Raw genomic sequence first — 21,338 nt, forward strand, 5'->3', positions numbered from 1 at the left:
GAAGGGTTAAAGTTTTTGTAAGGATGCTGATATATTTTCCATTTAATTACAACGTTATCTGCCGCATGTTGTTTTGTCACATTTTTTATCATTGCAAGTGCTATAATTAAGTGTGTATTATTATTAGCCTCATTTGCTGTTCTGATCTCAGCATGCCCAGGAACCCACATAATTTTGACTGCACCTACATAAAGGGTTTTTCAGTAAGAGCGCTTAAACTTTTGAAGTTTTTTGAATAAAACACAAACGGTTTGACTTTTTTAACTAATTTTTTTTTATTATCGAGTTTGAACATATACATTTAAGTATGAAATTCGATTTCTTATGCATGACCACCGCGTGCACGTTTTACGAAGTCCAATCGTTGAACCCAATTTTCGACCACTCTTTTGCATAAAAAATATTGCGTCGTTCGCCCTCCCTATCGGAAAAAAGTTGAAGCGCACCTATTGAACAACCCTATACATACATACATATATGCATTGAAATTATATTGCGAATTTTCACGATCATAGGGGCTCGGAAAATTACTTTTTTTATCTAACCAATATATATAGCTATTTTTGGAATATAAGAAATTGGACCATGCATAGGATTTTTAGTAGTATTTGGACGTCAGCGCACTTGGACGAAAATATCTTCCGGAGAAAGCAGTAGCCCATAACCTGCTAGAAAAATTCCTCTACTTACCAGTGATACATCAACCAAATTTGGATCTGCTCATTTGGAGTCTAGTGTGTTCATATAATCATTCTTACATATCTATTTTATATACGAGTATAATCATTTTTCTTCTAATATTTCCAATATCCAAAAACTTCGTTCCTACAGTTTTATTATATCTTGTGTATGTATATATATAGAACACTTATATATGTACATATATACTTACATAATTATGCATATTAAACGCTACTTGAAAATTGCTACGGCGCGTGCGTTGACATGCTTACACACCACTGATTACACCGAAACATCACAGCGTCATCACTATGCCATCGATGCGTGTTAGATCAGCGAAGCAAAGCCGAACGTGAATTATCGCAAATCTAAGTAAGGCAATGCAATTACGAGACGAGAAAGTGACAAGTGGAAACACGCACTGCTGCTGCTGCTGCTGCGGCAGTGGCTGTGATTTTAAAGTACGGCGACGTGAGGTAAATGGCATTTGAATTGAGTAAATAACGAGCGGATGCATTTATTACTCTGTAACTTAGACTGTTAGCGCACATAAGCATGTACTGTTGCTACTCGTCTACTGTTAATGTTGAGATTCTTATCGAGTATTTGGGCAGCCGAAAATTGTAATTTTTATGTATCTCGTGATTGAAAGTTAAAACAAAAATTTATAAAACTTGTTTACAGCATATCCCATTTTCTGCGGATTAAAAAAAAAAAATAAAATAAAAAAACTATACATAAATACCATCGTGTTTTTGTTTTTAATTGAGTAACCATAAGTACATTTTATTTTTTTAATATTTTTATTTATTGGCATTTATTTTTGTTGTTACTATGCATAAAATACATATTATATGTATATCCATCAATCGTTTGACAATTGAAGTGTTTACTTTGTCTGTTCACGCCATTATTATATTGATTAACATTTAAATTGTCATGCGCACGTTTTGAAAGGCGAATTTAATCACCACTCGCACCAATAAAGGCATTTGGCTGCAATTTGAAATTATTTAAATAGTAAGTAAATATTTGTGACGGCTTAAATATATGTATACATACATATATATATGTAAATGTATAAATTAGATTCATATGTATCGTACTTGCATTGTGGGATTGGCGTTTTTGATCGTTCAAAAAATACTTTAGCAATCGCAGATCAAAAGTAAATTTCATCCGTGCGGAAACTGTGGTGAATAGAAAAATGAATTTCGTTTCGGTAATGAAGTGATACCTCACTGCTTTTCCTTTAATAATAATAGTAATACGAGTAATAATTTTTACAATAATTTAAATTAATCTTTTAATTTCAAACATTTTTTTTCATTATTATTATTATTATTTTATTTCTTTTTTTAATAAAGATTCTTAAAAATTTTTTAGAAGCGTTTTACAATTACCCCTAGTATATAAAAAAATATGCTAATAAGCAATTTGAATTTGGTAATATAACTGGTTTTATAAAAATAAAATAAAAATAAATAATTGTTACTCGCTCTCCATAACATGTGCCACTGTTAGTCGCTGTTTGTGTACTATGACAAATTGCTTTGTTGCTTCAGTCAAAGTTGGTATATCAAGATCACGATGAAGGTCGTTATCCTACTCCCTGTCTGTTGCCCGTAGGATACACAAAATTTGCGCAACACTTGTGCCCGTAGAAAACAGCAATACATCGGCTTGTGTGTGTATGTGTTTGGTTGTATCTACACAATGTTGCCATTGATATTTTTCCTTACACACTTTTTCACACATCCGCGTTACCAGTTACAATTTTTCATTGTTTAATAAACCAAAGCCAAAAAGCAACTAGTTCATTTATCTATAGTTAACATTATTCAACATTGTAGGAGGTTGAATTAGTTTTAAAGGTTTTTTTCGAAGATTTGGGGCTTTATTGTGAAAAAACGGTACAAAATATTTTATTCGAAGTATTGGCCATCGCTAGCTACAACTTTCGCCCATCTTTCGGGCAATTTCCGGATGCCGTTTCTCCAAAATTCTGGCCGCTGCTTGGCTATCCATGACTCAACCCATATTTTGGTAGCCTCGTACGAGGAGAACCGCTGGTCCGCCAAATCGAGACTCATATGCCGGAACAAATGATAATCGGAGGGAGCTATGTCTGGACTATACGGCGGGTGGGGTAACACTTCCCAGCCAAGCGTTCCAAGGTATTTTTTGACAGGTTGAGCAACATGCGGCCGAGCGTTGTCATGTTGCAAAATAACCTTGTCGTGCCTTTTTACCGTTTCCGGCCGTTTTTCTTTCAATGCCCGGCTTAAACGCATCAATTGCAGTCGGTAACGATCCCCCGTGATTGTTTCGCCCGGTTGGAGCAGCTCAAAATATACGACGCCGATCTGATCCCACCAAATGCAGAGCATGATTTTCTTGCCGTCAATATTCTGCTTGGCCTCGACGTTGATGCGTGGCCGGGCAAACCCCATGATTTTTTGCGTTTTGGGTTATCGTAGTGGATCCATTTTTCGTCGCCAGTCACCACCCGATGCAAAAAATCTTTCCGATTTTGTCGCTCGATCAGCAATTCGCACGTAAAAAATCGCCGTTCGACGTCGCGCAGCTTCAACTCGTACGGGACCCAATGTCCTTGCTTTTGGATCATTCCCATCGCTTTTAGACGCTTGCAAACGGTTGATTTATCAACGCCCAATGATTCAGCAAGCTCTTCTTGGGTTTGGCACGAGTCCTCGTTTACCAATTCCCCCAATTCCGCGTCCTCGAACTTTTTGGGCTGGCCAAGACGCTCCTTGTCTTCGGTGTGAAAATCACCACTTTTGAATCGTCGAAACCAGTACTCACATGTTGAAATCGACGGAGTATGGTCTGGGTAGGCCTCCTGCAGCAATTCACGGGCTTGGGCTGTATTTTTTTCAAATTGAAGCAGAAAAGCAAAGCTTCCCGCAAATTGCGTTTCGACGGCACGAAAGTTGACATACTCGGAGCACGAAAACACTGCGTTGTTTATACTTCAGCGAAATGACAGATACTGATAAACAAAGCCTAGGGATGAGGCTTTGTCATGAATATATATTCAGTATTGCCAACGCGATAAAGTGATAAATAGCGCCATCTGTGTGTCACCTTTAAAACTAATTCAACCTCCAATATTTAAGTTATTTTAATAAAAATTAATTTTTTTTTAAGTTCATTTTGTAAATGATTTCGAAATGTACTGTTTGGCAACACTGTGTAGTGAGAGAGCAATCAGCTGACACGTTACTACGGAACAATCCAAAATTGTTCATTTATCCTCGTACACGGTCTATGACGAACGGTGGGGATTTTGCATTTACATGGGTCTCTCATATGGTTTTCGTGTCAGCTGACGTACGTTTACGTTGGCGAGTGTGAGCACCATTATATAGCAAGGCGCGTTTACTATTGGTTGGTTAGAGTGGTGATTCAGCCAGAATCCAACTAGCGCTTCCGCACCATTTTGTTGGCGTTTACTATGCTCCGCAGAATTTTGTTTTGCAGGCGTTGGTTTGAGCTGATGTACTTTTGGCTAGCACATCCGCAAAATTGTATCTCGCAAGTCGAAACCGGACTTAGTGTTTGCTTGTAAATAAGTAATTTGATGTGGATTGATAAATTTGATTTTGTTTGAACATGTAATACATATATAGGTATGAGATAATCTGAGAGTGCTGATTTATAAATTAATTTGCTGATATTTTTCGGGAGATTACGAAAAACCCGCTCTTAAAGCAAACTTATTTTGGATAAAATGTTTTTATTCATATATTTTATTTTTCAATGTAACCCTCCTCAATTGAAATACACTTGACCCAACGTTAATATATTGCTTCTATGCCATTGAAAAATATTCTACCGAACTCTCTTCAGAATGTTTTTCTGTGCTTACCTTCATCTCGCTGGCGACCGAAAATACTTGTTCATTTAACTTCCTTTTAAATTTGAAGCCTCACGTACCTGTTCCAGTAATTTAGCGTTCTGTCAGTTCATTGCATGTATAAAACTATAAATAATTACGAGATTAGGAGAATTAATGCAATCATTGCATTTGCAAAACACAATAGCAGCGCAAATATTTATGTTTCTAGATGGCAAAGTAGTAATCAGTTAATAAAATTCTCTCGCTTTCTAATAAATTGGTAGTCATATTCTTCAACATATCCATTGCGGGGAGATCTCTTGCTTGAACTTCAAATCACACAGATGCATTCAACAACGGTCACAATGCGGGCTGTATATCTTCGTTCATTGTTATGGATGATATTTGTTTGTTGAGGCCCCAAATGACTTACTTTGGACTCCTTATGAGGGTGGTTACGTATACTCACTGCTGTATGTTAACAAACCAGCAGCGACTTATGGATTCAAATCTATGATAATATTTGATGCGTTATTAACGAGCACAAAATGGTGTATTCAAACGAGGTTTGTGTAAAAACGAAATGATATACATTTTGTCAAAAAAGTATTGTAAATTCATTATTTAAAAAGTCAGCTAAAAGAGGTCACCGAAATTCAAAAAAAAAAAAAAAATCGACGATTATTCGAACTAGAAAGAGAAAAAAAAAATCGGATCGTTGAAATAACATAAAAAAAGCGATTGTACGCATGCAAAACAAAAGAAAAAAAACAATTTTTGTAAAATGAATAAAAATAGAGTATCTCGTTATATGGCCAAATGAAGCAAAAATGGCCTGAACAATAATGTTTTCAGTAATTGGAACCACTTTCCCGGTAACTCACAATAATATTGACAATTTTATGCCAAGAAATTTGTGGCGTTTTAATTTTTTTTTCTTAAATGGAGCTTACAGCTTATATCAAATATGAGTGACAATAGCATTTTTTTATTGTAGATAACATATACCCGTAAGATATTCGAAAATAATAGTACACATTTTTAAGGAATTATTTGTTTAAAGAAATTTTATCTCGAAAACTATTAGCCCTATAATAAAAGGAATTAATACAAAATTTTAGAAGCAGTTCAAATTTGTATATTATTAAAACTTTTCCCAAAAAATTTTATTAAATAAATACAAATTTTTTTTAAATTGTTTAAAGTTATTTAGCATCCCAAGTTTTGAAAAAAAATTGCTACAGCTTCTGAAACGATATCAAATTCATTCACTTGCGAGGAGTACGGAAAGAGTACGATTACTTCTAGTATATTATAGTTTTACAAAATTTCACTAATCTTCTTCTTAATTGGCGCGATAACCTCTTACGCGATTTTGGCCGAGTTTAACAAAGCGCGCCAGTCGTTTCTTTCTCGTGCTAACCTGATCTTTCCAACGCAGAGGTTGCCTTCCTCTTCCTCTACTACAACCAGCTGGTACCACATCGAATACTTTCAGAGCCGGAGCGTTTGTATCTATTCGGACAACATGACCTAGCCAGCGTAGCCGCTGAATCTTTTTCTCTGCGTTACGTCTATTGGCCTCTGGTGACGGTCCAGCATGCTTGACTGCGCTTTGTGTGTGTTAGTGCAGTCGGGTGTCGTCGTGTCACACATACTTGTTGTCGGCTTTTGCATGATGAAAATCAAAAATTTTAGATATTAGCGTCAAGCACCCGACACGCACACATATAAGCCTGCTGGACAAGCATGCTGGAGCGTCACCAGAGGCCATATGTCATCGTAAAGCTCATACAGCTCATCGTTTCATTGTCTGCGATATTCGCCGCTGCTAACGTGTAAAGGTCCAAAAATCTTGCGCAGAATCTTTCTCTCGAACACTCCAAGCGTCGCCTCATCGGATGTTGTCATCGTCCAAGCCTCTGCGCCATACATTAAGACGGGCATGATGGGAGTCTTGTAGAGTGTTAGTTTTGTTCGTCGAGAGAGGACTTTACTGCTCAGTTGCCTACTTAGTCCAAAGTAGCACTTGTTGGCAAGAGAGATTCTACGTTGGATTTCCAGGCCAACATTGTTATCGGTGTTAATGCTGGTTCCTAAGTATGCGAAGTCTTTTACAACCTCGAACTTATAACTGTCAACAGTGACGTAGGTGCCGATACGCGAGTGCGCCGACTGTTTGTTTGATGACAGAAGGTACTTCGTTTTGTCCCCGTTCACCACCAGTCCCATTCGCTTTGCCTCCTTATCCAGTTTGGAGAAGGCAGAACTAACAGCGCGGTTGTTAAGGCCGATGATGTCGATATCATCGGCATACGCTAACAATTGTACGCTCTTATAAAATATTGTGCCTGAGCGATTAAGTTCTGCGGCTCGTACGATTTCCATAAACTTTTTGTAACTCTCGATGCGCTTCAGACGCCGTTTTTTTCGAATGAAAGAGGAAATTCAACACTTCCTGCAAATGACGATTATTCGGCACAAAATCAGACATTTTCACAAAACCAAAAGTATATGATACCAAAACAAAATCACTAATATGTCGAAGCAGTTTGTTTACCATATGTCTAAGCTTGGTTTATGACGTTTAGGTTATGTTAGAATCGACTAGCACACACTGTTGGCGGCATTTATTGACAAACAGCGGGAACTTAGTTGCGCACCTAATATTTTTAAACTTTTGTGAAAAAAAATTTAGATTTACGTGCCTAACAAATACCTCAAAACATCTAGTTTTTTATATATGAAATTACTTTAATTTTTTCCAAATAATCAATTCAAATGGTAGAAGGGTTCAAGCTGAAAATTTCTGCTTAAAAATGTTTCAAAATTTGATAAAAGGAATAAAAATAATGAGATTTTTGCTTGTATTTTCGAATGGGTCCAGCTCACGTAAATCTAAATATTTTTCCGAAATATTTTAACCGAAGTCTGAATACATAATATAATACATACAATTTTTTATTGCGTTAGAAAACCAGTACCAATTTTAAGTGTATGTGGAGTGTGATGCACCCTAGTTTACGATAATATGTATGTATATGATGCAGAACTTCCACAGAACTGCCACCTCTTAAATTCAATTGAGGGTTATTGGTAAATACACCTGTTTGTGGTCAATTAATTTCATCAAGTACAAACAAACCAATTAATTCTAAAGCTTAATTACATTTTTTCATCAAAATAAATAATTCTTATCATATTGTGAAAAAAATAACAGAAATAAAAACTTATAAAAATCCGAACCTTGACTCGTGCCGTTTAGCTAATTTTGTGTGTGTGTTTCAAGCATTTTAATCTTTAGAAAATCAAACAAATTTCGTTGCACATGAAATTAAAATGTATTAAGTGCAGCTGAGTTTCAATTGCAACATCGTGTTGCCCAACCATGAACCAACACAAGTGCGAACAATGACTTTTGTGTAACTCAGCGGCTAACGCTAATACATACATACAATGAAATGTGGATGTGTATATGTATCATATAAAGTACATGGACTAAAAAGTGGTCAAATATTTTAATTGCAATTGTGCATTTTTTATTGTTGTGTTAGTGGTACTCGTGATACGAATTAGCGGCGTTGAACTAGAATGGTTAAATCGAAATCGCGTTAAGCAAGTTTCGAGTATTTGGAAAGAATAATGCGAACACATAAACAATAGTAAGCTAGAAACTGTAGTAAAATCCAAAATAATGAAATAAATGCTTAAATATGGTCATGGCCGATTAAAAAAAGTGGCTAAATAAAGTGCAGCGGTGAGGCAAATGTAGAAATATTCCGATATATACGACACTAGAGTTAGAGTGCGAGCTCCTGAGCAGAATTAGGCGTCAATCGTTTTGAAATTAACAAGAATTTGCGGCAATTTTAATAATATAGTGCAAAAGTCGCTTTCCACCAAGAAAAAATTCATATCTAAGATAACATTCGCATAGGAAAACTCACCATTTGTTACTCTCAAATTTGCTTTATTAGAATTGTGAAAAAATACATGCATAAATGTACGTATGTACACATGCATGTATTATGCAAAGTACAGTAATGCCTTTCAGTAATAAGAGAGACCACTTTTTGGCACAACATTTTCCGTAGCGGTTTGTTCTACTACGTTTTCTTGTTATGAGTCGAAGGTTGAGCGCTGGCTGTCAGGGCTATTCCTAGTCATCATCTCTCGTTTGAAAAAGTATGTAGTCATGCGTTGCCGTAACGGTACGATGACCCCCCTCTTGATTGATTCTGACCATTTCATTCGGAATATGTTTCATATTGGAATATGATTCGATAGTCTGAAACTCGCACTACTAAATTTACTTGGATCGGCTAGCATTTATTCAAAAACACTTTTTACTCTTTGTCTTAAGATAATTTAGTAATCTAAATTTTATTAATCTTTTGCAATTTTAATTAATCTTTTTTTTTAGTCGTAGAAAAATTCTTGGAATAATAGTTTTGGTTAAACTGCTTACAGCATCGGTTTCTAGCTTATTTACTTTGGCGGAAGGTAACCTTAATGGCCCTTCTCGAATAAGTTTAAGCTACTTTTTTAAAACCCTCTCAAGCAAACTATGAACTAAATGAAGCATTTTAATTTTTATACTAAAACTTCAACTCTCATTTCAGCAGCTTTGATAGATTGAACAGTTTTTTAGTATTGAGAAAACGATATTTTCCTTTATAATTTTCTTCATAAATAATTTACTTTTTCTTTAAGCTGAACAGTTGTAGATCTCGACGCTTAAAAAATTTCTACCTCTACCTCTCTTGGCCTGGCGCCAAAGACAGACAGAATTAATTGTGTGGCCAATTGATAAGAGCTCATAATGTTCCATTCTCTTCCGATCGCATAAAACACACAGCAATCTTAGTCTCAATTCCTAGTCTCAATTCCGGCTTTAAAATGCTATTTTAGAGGCTTCAACTTGACTAGTTAAATTTTTAATATGTGTCTAATTATCGTATGAGAGCCATTTCTAATACTAGTAATAGTTCTTTGTTTTCATTCCTCTCATTCGCTTTCAAAGTTATGCGAATTCGTTCCATTTTAGTGGTGTTTTACAGATGGAGTTTTGATCTATTAAATTTTTTACAGTTATTTGATGTAATATGCTTATATCAAACCGCATTTTGTATCCGTAAAATCGATTCGCTAACATTGTAATGGCTTCTTATATGCTGTTTTAGCAATAAATAATGCACTATGGCGTATGAGCAACATAAAGCTCTTTTTGTTCAATCATTAATAATTTACTTCAATAGATAGTGTCTCAGAATCCAATTTTTTTAAAACAAGTTTGCAGAAGTAATCAAAAATATAAATAGGACCACCACCACTACAACAAATAAATAAATAAATAAACCATCCTTCAATTATCTATTTAACTTCCAGAATGAGCATATCATCCTTTTTATGTGTCAACAAAGGGAAGCGCAAAATGTTTGCTCTGCCTGTGATTTGTTAAAATTTGATAAGTGAAAGGTACTAGTGATAATATGATACATCCTGAGCAAATAGGTATGCTGTTTTCTTCCGGAAATTATAATATTCAGAAATGACATAGGGTTTTAGTAATGTTCCCGTGCTTTGCCATCAGGGGGCTATCATTATTTTAGCATTTATTTAACTTTTGTTCTTTTTGCATGTATGTTTTTGTATGTATGTATATACCGACAAGTGTCGACTTGGGCCGGAAATAGCTCGATAGCAAGTGTACCTAGCGGTGAAGAAAGAAACGTATGTTATTAAAATTTCTAATGTCTGGATAATCCCTGATCTGATTAAATTAAATGATATACCAAATTATTGATAACTTAATTTGCTATCTTTCGACTATTAATAACACTAGTCTACAAATTTTTATTTAAAAAAATATTTTTAAGCAAAGCAGTTATTTTTATATTTAAAATTAGCTTTTATTTCTTTGAGAAAATATCAGGTTTTTTTAAAAAGAGCAACAACAGAAATTAAATTGTTCTTCTATTCGTTTGTGGAACTAGGATATGGCTTTCTTGCTTTCCTCTTGCATTCTGCTTATGCATCTCGACAAATAGTCTGGCAATAATTCGCTAACACTGCAACGTTCCACTTTATTAGTTTAAGTTTTTTTCCAAGTTTGCGATATACTAATGGAATCGCTCCCATGCTCACCGCTAAAGGCTCCACAATTGTCCGGAAGAAAGTCTAAATGTGAAAGCAAAAAGTGAATTTTTATGAACATGTTGCAGCCCAGTTCTTAATATGATGAGAACACATTTTATCGACAAATTCAACAACATTAGGAGAGACAATTATACTCCTCTTATTTCCCAAGAATTTTTTTGCGACAAGGCAAAAATTCTCCCAGGCTTTGTTTTCCCTAACATATGTAAAAGTTAACATCTTTAAATAAATTTCTTAATTCAAGACCGACGAATAAACCTTCCTTGATCTGAGCTTCTCTTTACCTTAAAAATTTCTGGCGAAGGTATTGAAAAGTAGCTCCATCTTTGTTCATTGCTTTAATGAAATTTTTAATCAGCCCAGTCTAATATGTCACGGTGGAAGTAACATTTTCTTTGGATAAACTGAAAGGTCTTGCTTGACGTTTTTTTGCCCACGTGGAAATGATTGATTCTGAGACGAAATTTCTCGTTTAAAATGCCATTTTCTATCCCGACTATTCCATTCGCAAAGAAAGCAACAAAACTTCATATACCTGTAACTTAGGAGCAATCCAAATAGAAGATAAACGACTTTGAAATCTCCGCAGAATTGCTATTGGTGTTGATCAGTCTTAATCTGCAGCAGCAGTATTAGTATTTTATTTGGATACATTACGGTATTTTTCTTTTTTCTGGAAATACCCCTGCCCTTTCCGAATATATGAGTTGTCAGCCGGAAGTGACTATCAAATATATGGATTGTTGATTCTCGTCACTGCATTGACACAAGAACCGAAATCATGGTTTTTTGCCACTCAACCAATTTCTCAAATTTGTTGCACAAGGATTATAGCAGAAATGAGGAATCCAGCTTTTGTCTTGGTGTATTATGCCCTTAAAAAGTAAAAGTAATAAGAAACTACCTTTTTATTGCAGTCGCCCTTTGTTTACTAAGTATCACAGCACTACAAATGTTCTAAAAATAAGCCGGATCATTTACACATTTTGGAGACATTTTGCTAATATATTAAATATAATTATTTTTAATACATACTTTTATTACTGCTAAAATTCAAAATAGAGCACGAAAACACAATATTTTTATCATTCGATGGCAAAAAACTATTTTATTCAAAAATATTAAGAAAAATTGTTTTCTTGTACCAAATGTGGGAAGGCTTAAAATTTAATTTGTAAAAAATATATAAAAAAATAATTTTCGAAATTTTGCACTTTATTGATCTATTAAAGCTAACATATTTACAAAAAATGTAATATTGTATGTATTAAATTAAAAAAGTACATAAATAATATAAATATAAAACCATTTCGCATGAGCAGGCGTGGGTGGCTATTTGAGTGAAACTAAATTTTTTTTCCATTTGAAAAAAATTAGAATAAATGTTTTCGAAGGTGGCCAAATCGTTTTGCGTCAATACGTTACAATTTTTCTATGCAACGAACAGTTGTCTCTACCATAGGAAAAAACTAAAACAAAAAAGGTGTTTCCTCTTCTTGTCACTGTCATTACTTATTAGGATAAGTAAAATGCCTAAATTTTATGAAAATATAAAAGTTTCGCGTCAAAATTAATTTTTATCAAATAAGATAGTTGAGTTTGAGCTCCGAATTCTTCATTACTGGCCTAAGTAAGTTATAAAAGAAGATGGAAATAATGAAGCGGCGAACGGCCTTGGACTTACTGTTCTTATATTTGTAGTTCTATATTTTTGCCAAATTTTTGTAGGGATTTAATATGAATCGATAACTTATTGCATTCTACTGAACCTAATTATTTTTGAGAGCTGTTCTGTTTTATGAATCTAAATTTTTAGCTACATGAGAACGATAGAACGATCGATATCAATAACTATGGCTTGACCGATGAGAATGGCAAATTGTGTTGACAGGGTTGGCAAGTAATCATGAATCTTTTACCGCCAGAACAACGCGTGCAAATTGTGGACAATTACATTAGAAAAAATAAACCTGATTGCTAAGTTCTTAAAGCACTGGCGGCATCATCGGTCTTTATTTCTTTCGAAATGAGAAAGAAGCTGCCGTTACGGTGAATGGCGAGAGCTATCGAGCCATTCTGACTAAATTTTTGTTTCCAAAAAGTATTGAGCTAAACTTTGACGACATTTGGCTTCAACGAGACGGCACAACTTGCCATACAGCGCGCTTAAAAATCGATTTATTGCAATATTCAATAATTGGTGCCTAAAAATAAATGAAAACAAAACCGTACAGGTTATATTTACTACCAAAACAAAATTTACTGCAGTTCCAATTAAAATAAATGGCAAAGCAATTACAATTAAACCAACTACTAAATACCTTGGAATACATTTGGATTCGAAACTAAATTGGAATCACCACATAAAGCAAAAGGTCAAACAAATAAAAGAAAAACTGCGACAACTTCATTGGTTAGTCAGCACAAAATCCAGACTTACTATACAGAACAAGCTATTATTGTACAAAGCCATGATTAAACCAATCTGGCTATATGGACTACAGGTGTGGGGAACGGCTAAAAACTCTCATATAGTAAAAATTCAACGACAACAATCGAAGATTCATCGAATTTTCACCATGTCTGACAGGTACACGAAAAATGATGACATCCACAGGACTTTTAATATAGCAACAGTAGACGAAGAGACCAAAAAAATAGCAAGAAGCCACTTTGAAAAAGTACAGGAACATAATAATGCAGAAATCAACAATCTTCTGGAAAGGGGGAAAAACACTGAAAGACGCTTAAAGAGAACTCGACCAAGCGACTTAATGAATGCTAGAAAATAATAAATGTGCAAAGGGGTTAAATTGCTGTTATATTGTTGTACAATTGTAATTATGTAGAGTAAAACTTGTATTGAATATTATTTAATTGTATATTATTTCGTTTATTTTAATTTTTATCGCTTTGGCACTGGTCATTAACCGATGTATGTAAATCCTGGCCAAACTGTTAAACAACGTACTTAATGTCAATGGACAAATGTATAAAATAAAGGGGGGCAAAAAACAAAAAAAAAAAAATATTCAAGCGATCAGTGACGCCATACGCCCAGATTAATTGGAAAAAGTAGTCAAAAATGGGACTGTTCGACTATGTAGTTCGACTGGACCATGTGACTTGTAGCTGCGGCGGACATATTCCAGATATCGTATTCAAAAAATAAATGCCATGAAATTATCTACCAGATTATAATACAAAAAAATTCATTCCAACATAATTTCTGTTTTGTATTTTCATTTTAAGTTCTCAAGCTCTTAAAAAACACCCAATACAAACCTGAGAAATTTCACATTATAACATAGTGAAATGTTGCAGAAATTATAAGTATATCTTTCGAAAATACCGTTACATGAAAGGTGAGCGTGGTTGCAAAGAATTTTTGCAAATTACAATGTGTGTACTATTACTATGCTTATGAGGGGACTTAGCTCTGCGACTTGAAATATCTATTGCCCATCTTAAATTTTAGTATTTGTACTTTTTTTAAGTTTTATTTCCTCCTCTGGTAAAATATAATATGTTGGGCAGCACATGTTTGGTGGTTTCATCTTCCTCCCTAGATTTCTAAGTGAAGAGAAATACGTGTGCTAAGTTTAGGTAAAAATGGTGAAAGTCTCTACTGAGATGTACATATTTTATCATTGGTGGGCCTGATTACACTAATTTTGCGCAGTTTCTTCAATCTTTTGCTTAAATTCACTCTTCACTTTAGCATCTTGGATTCAGTGATCATCATCATAGGATTTATAGCTCGGGGAGAGCTCCTTTACTAACTATTACGTTCCATACGTTTCGGTTCATTGCATGGGTTCATCGTGCGTTCGTACAACGCAAATCGTCTTTCACATCATCTGCCTACCTTCTTGGTGACCGTACGCGCTTTCTGCTACCCAAAATACGAGAGTTAAAAGTCTTCTTTGCAATTATGTTGTCATCCATTCGAAGCATGTGTACTAGTTATTGAAGACGTTCGCCTTCACGAAGCATTTTGTAAAAGTTATTCGACCTGATGGGTTTTGTGTTCTCGTACAGAACCAAAAATCCTTCTCAAAATTTTACGCTCAAACCGTAAGAGATAGTTTTACAAGCATATATTAATAGTCAGAACCCATGTTTCACATTCATATGTCGCCATTTGCCTTATAAAGGTCCTATATAGGTAGCTTATACGTCCATGACAAGAGTATGTTTTTAAGCAGTTTGATGTGTGCATAATAGTTTCCATTTGCAGCTTGCAGTCTGTCGTTTATATAGATAAGCGGATCTGCTGTACTACTTAAGTTTACTCTAGGTACTTGAAGGTCTTGCCTTTTGGAATATGTGATACTTAACTTTCAGGTTACCGTACCGACCATTGCTTCGCGACTTAACAAGGTGTTTTCGATATCCGATATTTCAAGACTAACTAGCTTTGCTTTGTTTATTAGATTTAACGGGGTGTCGGCAAGCACATGTTGCTTTCTTGCGATGATATCTTGCTATCAGTCAGCCTAGCCACAGTTCTGAACGATATTAGAGAAAACAATCGCGCCAGTGTCGCTGCCGTTGATAACAAAGTTCAAAACTAAGTTAAAAATTATCTTGCTTGACACCCGTGAAATCATCGAGGCTCACAGGTTTTTCCCTGTATATACCATCACCTTAGATAGTTTTCCTGTTAGAATCATAGTAACTAGTGACTTCGACTGACTTGTTTTTTGATCCAATAGTTACTTAAATTACGCAGTTTTTGCGTTTTCTAAAAGTACCGTTATATGGAACGTAAGTCTAGTTTTGATCCGATTACATCTAAAGTAGTACCAGCCCAGTATAGACAATGCGAAATCTCATTCAGTTTCAGGGAAAACGATTTTGGAACGTTGCTCCACTTAAGTGAAAGCACTGCGAAATCTGTAGTAACTGAATTTCGAATTTTTTTTATATAACTATGAATTGGTGTTGCTTAAACAGTTTCGCCTATTTAGTTCATATTATACAAGCTGCCCTTTTATTATTAACACAGCCAGCGACTTGCCATGTTTTTTGTTAGTACCGTTTCTGGCGCAACGCATTGGCAGATACGTCGTTGTTGCGTCACTTTTCGCTAAACTGAATGCCACATAAAATTGGCCATGCATGTGAGACAATCGAAAACCCACATTTTCGCCAACACTGTAACTATGAGTACAAAAAAAAAACATGCCAGTTTAATTTATTTGGCTCAATATAGTGGCATTTTGGCTTATTGTATTTTAGCATTTTTTTGTTTTTATTTAAGCACAAATTTAAATAATTATAAAAAATATAAGCACAAATAATTTAACATGCAACAATAAAAAATATATTAAAACCACAATCGCTTGATTGCTATCTTACCCGCTCCACATTGTCTATAAAGGACGGTGGATAGTGCGTATTATTGAATAGTTTTAGAATATTCTACACAAAGGTGTTTTTATTATTTAGAATCTACGCGAAAATTTAAAAGACTACTAAATTCAAATTTTATATATTTTATGTGACCTGGAAAATGCTAGATTTTAATATGGCGAATCGAGTGTGGTACGGTGCGGCGTTGCTGCTTTGCGCTGCCAACATCATGGCAGCTGATATTCTGATGGTTACAATGGGCGGCACTAAATCACATAAAATACCCTTTTGGGAGTTGGCGAAGGGATTAATACACAGGTGAGTGGATTAAAAAAAATGAATGTGTACTTATTCAAAATCTTAGGACATTGTTTTGACTAGCTGTGTACAGGATTCTATAGTTCCGTTTCAAAACTATTCGAGACTTTTACTGTTAAGCGATTCCATGTCAAGTGATTCAAGTATTTTAGTTAAAGTCTTCAGTTTTTCTGAAAATTGGTTTATTTGTAGGCTTGAGTAAGAAGTAAACTGAAATAATTTTGAAAAAGAGAGATTTTTTTGAGATTTATTCAATATAGAAAATTTTAAAATCAATGTGAAAACATTTAAAAAATTATTTTTGGATAAAATTAATTTTTTTTTTTGGAAAAAATTTAATATTTTATTAAACATTTTTGTGAAGAATTAGCTTTTTTTTCGTTTGCAAAAAACACATTTCAGAGTTTTTCTTTTTTTATTAATAGCTGAGACTATACTCAGTAACCCCAAAAACAAGTTTCATAGTGGGATTCCCATAACTTTTGGGCCTGTAATTAAATACTGATCCACATACTGAATCAGCGAAAAATTTCCTTCATCTCCTTAGTAATACGAGTATACTTATACATACGTAATATACGAGTAACGTAGGCTAGGGCAGTATTTTACACTGATTCGATGGGAATATTTCAATATAACTCGAAGGGTTAATTAAATCCCTCTATGAACTAGCAGAAATTACAGAGCTACGTCTCAGCTATTAGTGCTAAAAATAAGAAAAATTCACAGGGACTTGTTTTTCGCAATTGACAAGAATATTTTATTCTCAAAAAAAAAAATTAAATTAAAATTTTTTTATTTTTTAAATTTGTTTTATTTTTAAAATTAAATTTTTTTTATTTTTAAAATTAATTTAATTTTTTAGATTAAAATTTTTTTTAAATATATTTTATGCTTAAATTATTTAAAAACTTAAAAAATTATACATTTATAGAACTGCTGAAAAGAATTGACCTTAAAAACTCCATGTCGGAATTATGATTTATATTAAAAAATAGCATTTTTCTTTGAATATCAAAATAACACCTCTTATTGAAAAACCTTGCGGGGAACTTCAGGCGTCAAACCGCCGAACCAAATTCTAAAAGCATGATTTCAATAGATTATTTTCAGTACGTGCTCAGTCGTATGAATATTTCTTGTTTTGGCACATGGTCACAGACAGTTTGAAGAAAGTTTTCATCTGTATATTGAATTTTCGTTGAAGTTCAACAGCATTGTTTTGATATATTGGGGTGCTACCCACTTATAGATGCGATCTATTTTTGATCAGGTCGTTTTCATTCGCGGTGCGGTTAGGTACGAAAGAAGTGTTGAAGAATCTTTAGTGAACTAGATCGAATATTGAAGAACTGAAGTAAATCCGGAAGATAGAGCTTAAAAATAAGAATAAAATCAGTGGCGCTTTACTCATAAACAATTATATTTGCACGCATCCTGGTGCAATAGTTGAAAACTATGTAATATAATCTACTCAGGCGCAATAACCCGCTTGTTCCGTGACTTGAAGCTCTTACAAGCACGCCATTGCTTCTATATGGTGACCTTCAGAGCCACCTTACATTATTCAAATGCACTTTTATGAACTGCACCTCACCCGGCCACGGACTTTTGTTTCAACGATACAATCCAGTTTATATCTATAAACGCCACTGTCTGACCATTATCGTCCATACATTTGACATGGCCAAGCTTACGCAGATGAGTTTATTGATGATTTTTTTTGTAATTTTATTATTTAAAATTTAACTCGTAAAATTTGTTCCTTCTTTTTTTTTCTTTAATATTGTTCATTCTTTCCCAACGCCATATAAATTAAATTTTCAAAAAGTTAGTTAGTTAGTTACTACGTACCAGAAAATTTTCTAAATATTCAGATGTTTAATCGAAATTTAGTTCAAAATTTAGATGAGAATTTATTAAAATTTAAATTTTTTTATAAAGTTAGAAAGTTTGACTTATATTCTTTAGGTAAAAGAATGAAAAACTAAAACAAAAAAAAAAAAAAACAAAAAAATTACAAAAAAATTCCTACTCAAAAACATTGTTAATAATAAATAGAAATCATCATGCTCTCAGTTATGCTCACCATTGTATACTTAAGTACATATTTCCGGCCGTTTGCGACGTACACCATCTCTCAAAATGCTTTAAAATGTGTACATAATATTCTTTATTGACTGTCTGCCCCGATGGAAGGTACTCATGGTGCACCGCGCTTTCGGTTCGTTTAAATTAAACATTCCCGGTACTTTCTTATCATAGGGCATGTAATTGGCACGTACAACTTTCTACACAAATGGATGAACTTACATTTTAATGCGGCTTCCGAACTCTTTCATAATTTTTTATGAGCACCTTTTTTCATAGCAAAAATATATACATGGATATGTGCCATTGCTTGCCGACCTTCTCTATCGCATTGTGTTTCACGCTCATAGTGAATTTCGAACTTGGACAAGCAGCTAAGAAGTGGATGATTATTATTGCTGATCAGCCCAAACCACCTCCGGCAAAAGTTGAGCATAGATCGTGTACATAGTTTGGTCCAAGCATATTCAACATTTTTTGTTAGTGTAATACTGAAATATGTCACTTTTTTCACCTTAGCCGTCCATAATTTGCTTACCTGAGGCTCTGTGCTACCCGAGTTTTAGAATCAATTAGAAAAGATACACACACATAAATTTTATACATAGTACAAATATATAAAACTTATTTTATATTATTAGTATTTATGTATTAAATTTCCATATATTTTTTCAGAGGTCACAACATAACTTTCCTCAATGGCTTTCCATCGGACTTTCACATAAACGGCTTGCATGAAATTACACCAGCTGGCCTGGTTGAGTACATACAGAACTATACGAATTGGGATTTACTGGGGTCACGCATGTCAGGTGAAATGCCGTTATCGCTGTGGGATGCGTTCCGATATGCGTTTCAGGTGAGTGATGGTTACATGTGAAATTGAAGTCATACAGTGCAAATGGCCTGCCACCAACTTTGCTTAAATTTTCAAAAACCAAATTTTTTTAAGATTTTACATACTTACTGATGCGTAGCAACCTACGCCAGCTGTTAGCTGGTAATTCATAAATAATTGTTTACGGAAATAGCTTCTATAATAATTAAAGGCAATCATTAGTGGCACTCAACACAGGTTAAACAAATATGAGAGCGTATTGAGCTGCCCGTATTAGAGTTTGTTAAATTATTTGCTGTCATAGTAGCAAATTAATCTTAACAACACTCTCCTTCACTTATGTAAATTTTATAAAAACACAACATGTGTAGAATAATAAATAAAAAGCTTCTAATAAATTTGAAGAAAAGTAATTAAAACAATGTTGAATGTTTTCTGAAGCATTACTGTATATTAAAAATTAGTTGATTTCTACATTTTTTGCAGGTTACTACATGAATAGTATTTTAAAGTCATTTTTCCCAACAAATTACGTGGCATAGACGAGACGTCAAACAACTGCAACAAATGCGCAGCGTAAATTTGCTTTGTTTATGCATGCAAATGAATGTAACAACATGAGCAGGGGCGGATCTATTACAAAGGCAATCTAGGCAAAGGGCGAGGGCGAAAAATTTTCATTAATTTTAAAACACATGTTGCCTCTGATAGGTGACCGCCGTCATTGATCGAGTTTACGTTTGACGGTCATTCAATTGACTCAGCTTATGAAATTCACTCTGGACATGAAACGTGAAACGATAAAAAGGTTTTTTTTTGCAATAGCACTTGCCGTCTCAGCAGGCATGCCAGACCACTAACTGTTTTTCGGCTATGAATAAGTTTCTAATAAAAGCCATTTGCTATTCGAAGTCGGTATTAAATTGTATATCCCTCCATTTTGTAGGACAACATCAAAACATATACCCCAAGTAGCAGAAACAGCTTGACCAAACACCGAACAAAGAATGCTAGATTTGTTTGAGTGCCAGAAAGTCTAGTGCGGAAAGGTATTTTTCCAGTTTGAAGATAATTCAAAATTATTTAGAAGCAATAATACGGAAAACTGACTAATGCTATGCACCGTTTGGTAACGATATAGGTTTGCTCAGAGTGAAAATAAGCATTTAAGTGTTACTTTATATATTTTAACTTGTACTCAATTTTTTTTTTCGATTGTATTTCATGCGAATTGTATATTTTTCTTTAATTCTTTCCCTGCACATTCACACAGAGGGATCCCTACATTCATTCAGAATCCCTATGCAGTATCGAAAGCACTGGGTTTTAACGTCTGGCAATTGGGCAAAACTTACGTATCGCAATTGGGCGCAATTTCAGAAATTAATGCCACTCGTTTGTGCTTTAAAAATCCAACATTTTTTAAATTTATTTCCTCAAAAATACTGGCAAATGCAAGGAGTAAAAAAGTGTGCATAAAATCTTTGAGGTAGTTATAAAAAATTATAAATAAAATTTGTAAATTGAAAACAATTGTTTTTTCGCAATTAAATTATTTTCGTGCAATATTTATGAAATTTTGAACACTTTTTATTCAGACACAATTTTATCAAAATGCGTCATTTACATTTTAGGGAGATTTAAAAAAAGGGACAAAAACCTTAAATCTTTAATAACTTTGCCAATCGTTAATATACATTTTTGAAATAGTTTGGGAAAACTTTTATATCGAGATGTACTCTGAAAAGAACCATTCTATGTTACTTTTTTCGCGAAAAAACTGATCCGTTTCCCAAACTCTTTGCCGGATATTAGCCGAAATAAATTTTAATACTGTATTTTAAGCCCCAAACACTAGTTTTATTTTTTTTCCCCAATTTTTCACGAAAGGGATAAAAGAGACTCCTATGTGAAAGAGTTGAACGTTGAATATGTCAAGAAAAAAAACGAGAATAATAATCTTCACAGTATTGCACATGAAGATTCTGAAATTTCTTATGTCTTTTAAACCTAAACAGAGGTAAAATTTGA

At 34.1% G+C, this 21,338-nt stretch overlaps 1 protein-coding gene across 1 annotated transcript in view; it reads left to right on the plus strand.

Annotated features, from left to right (window-relative positions):
• Window positions 1-21,338, plus strand: part of LOC129246132 (2-hydroxyacylsphingosine 1-beta-galactosyltransferase) — a 72,952-nt gene that overhangs the window by 43,852 nt on the left and 7,762 nt on the right. The window contains exons 2-3 of the mRNA XM_054884694.1: window positions 16,228-16,378; window positions 19,145-19,328. Of these exons, the coding sequence (XP_054740669.1) occupies window positions 16,236-16,378; window positions 19,145-19,328 (327 nt within the window). The 5' untranslated portion in view covers window positions 16,228-16,235. The remainder of the gene's footprint in view (window positions 1-16,227; window positions 16,379-19,144; window positions 19,329-21,338) is intronic.

The sequence above is a fragment of the Anastrepha obliqua genome, chromosome 4, assembly GCF_027943255.1.
Source record: "Anastrepha obliqua isolate idAnaObli1 chromosome 4, idAnaObli1_1.0, whole genome shotgun sequence".
Lineage (NCBI taxonomy): Eukaryota > Metazoa > Arthropoda > Insecta > Diptera > Tephritidae > Anastrepha > Anastrepha obliqua.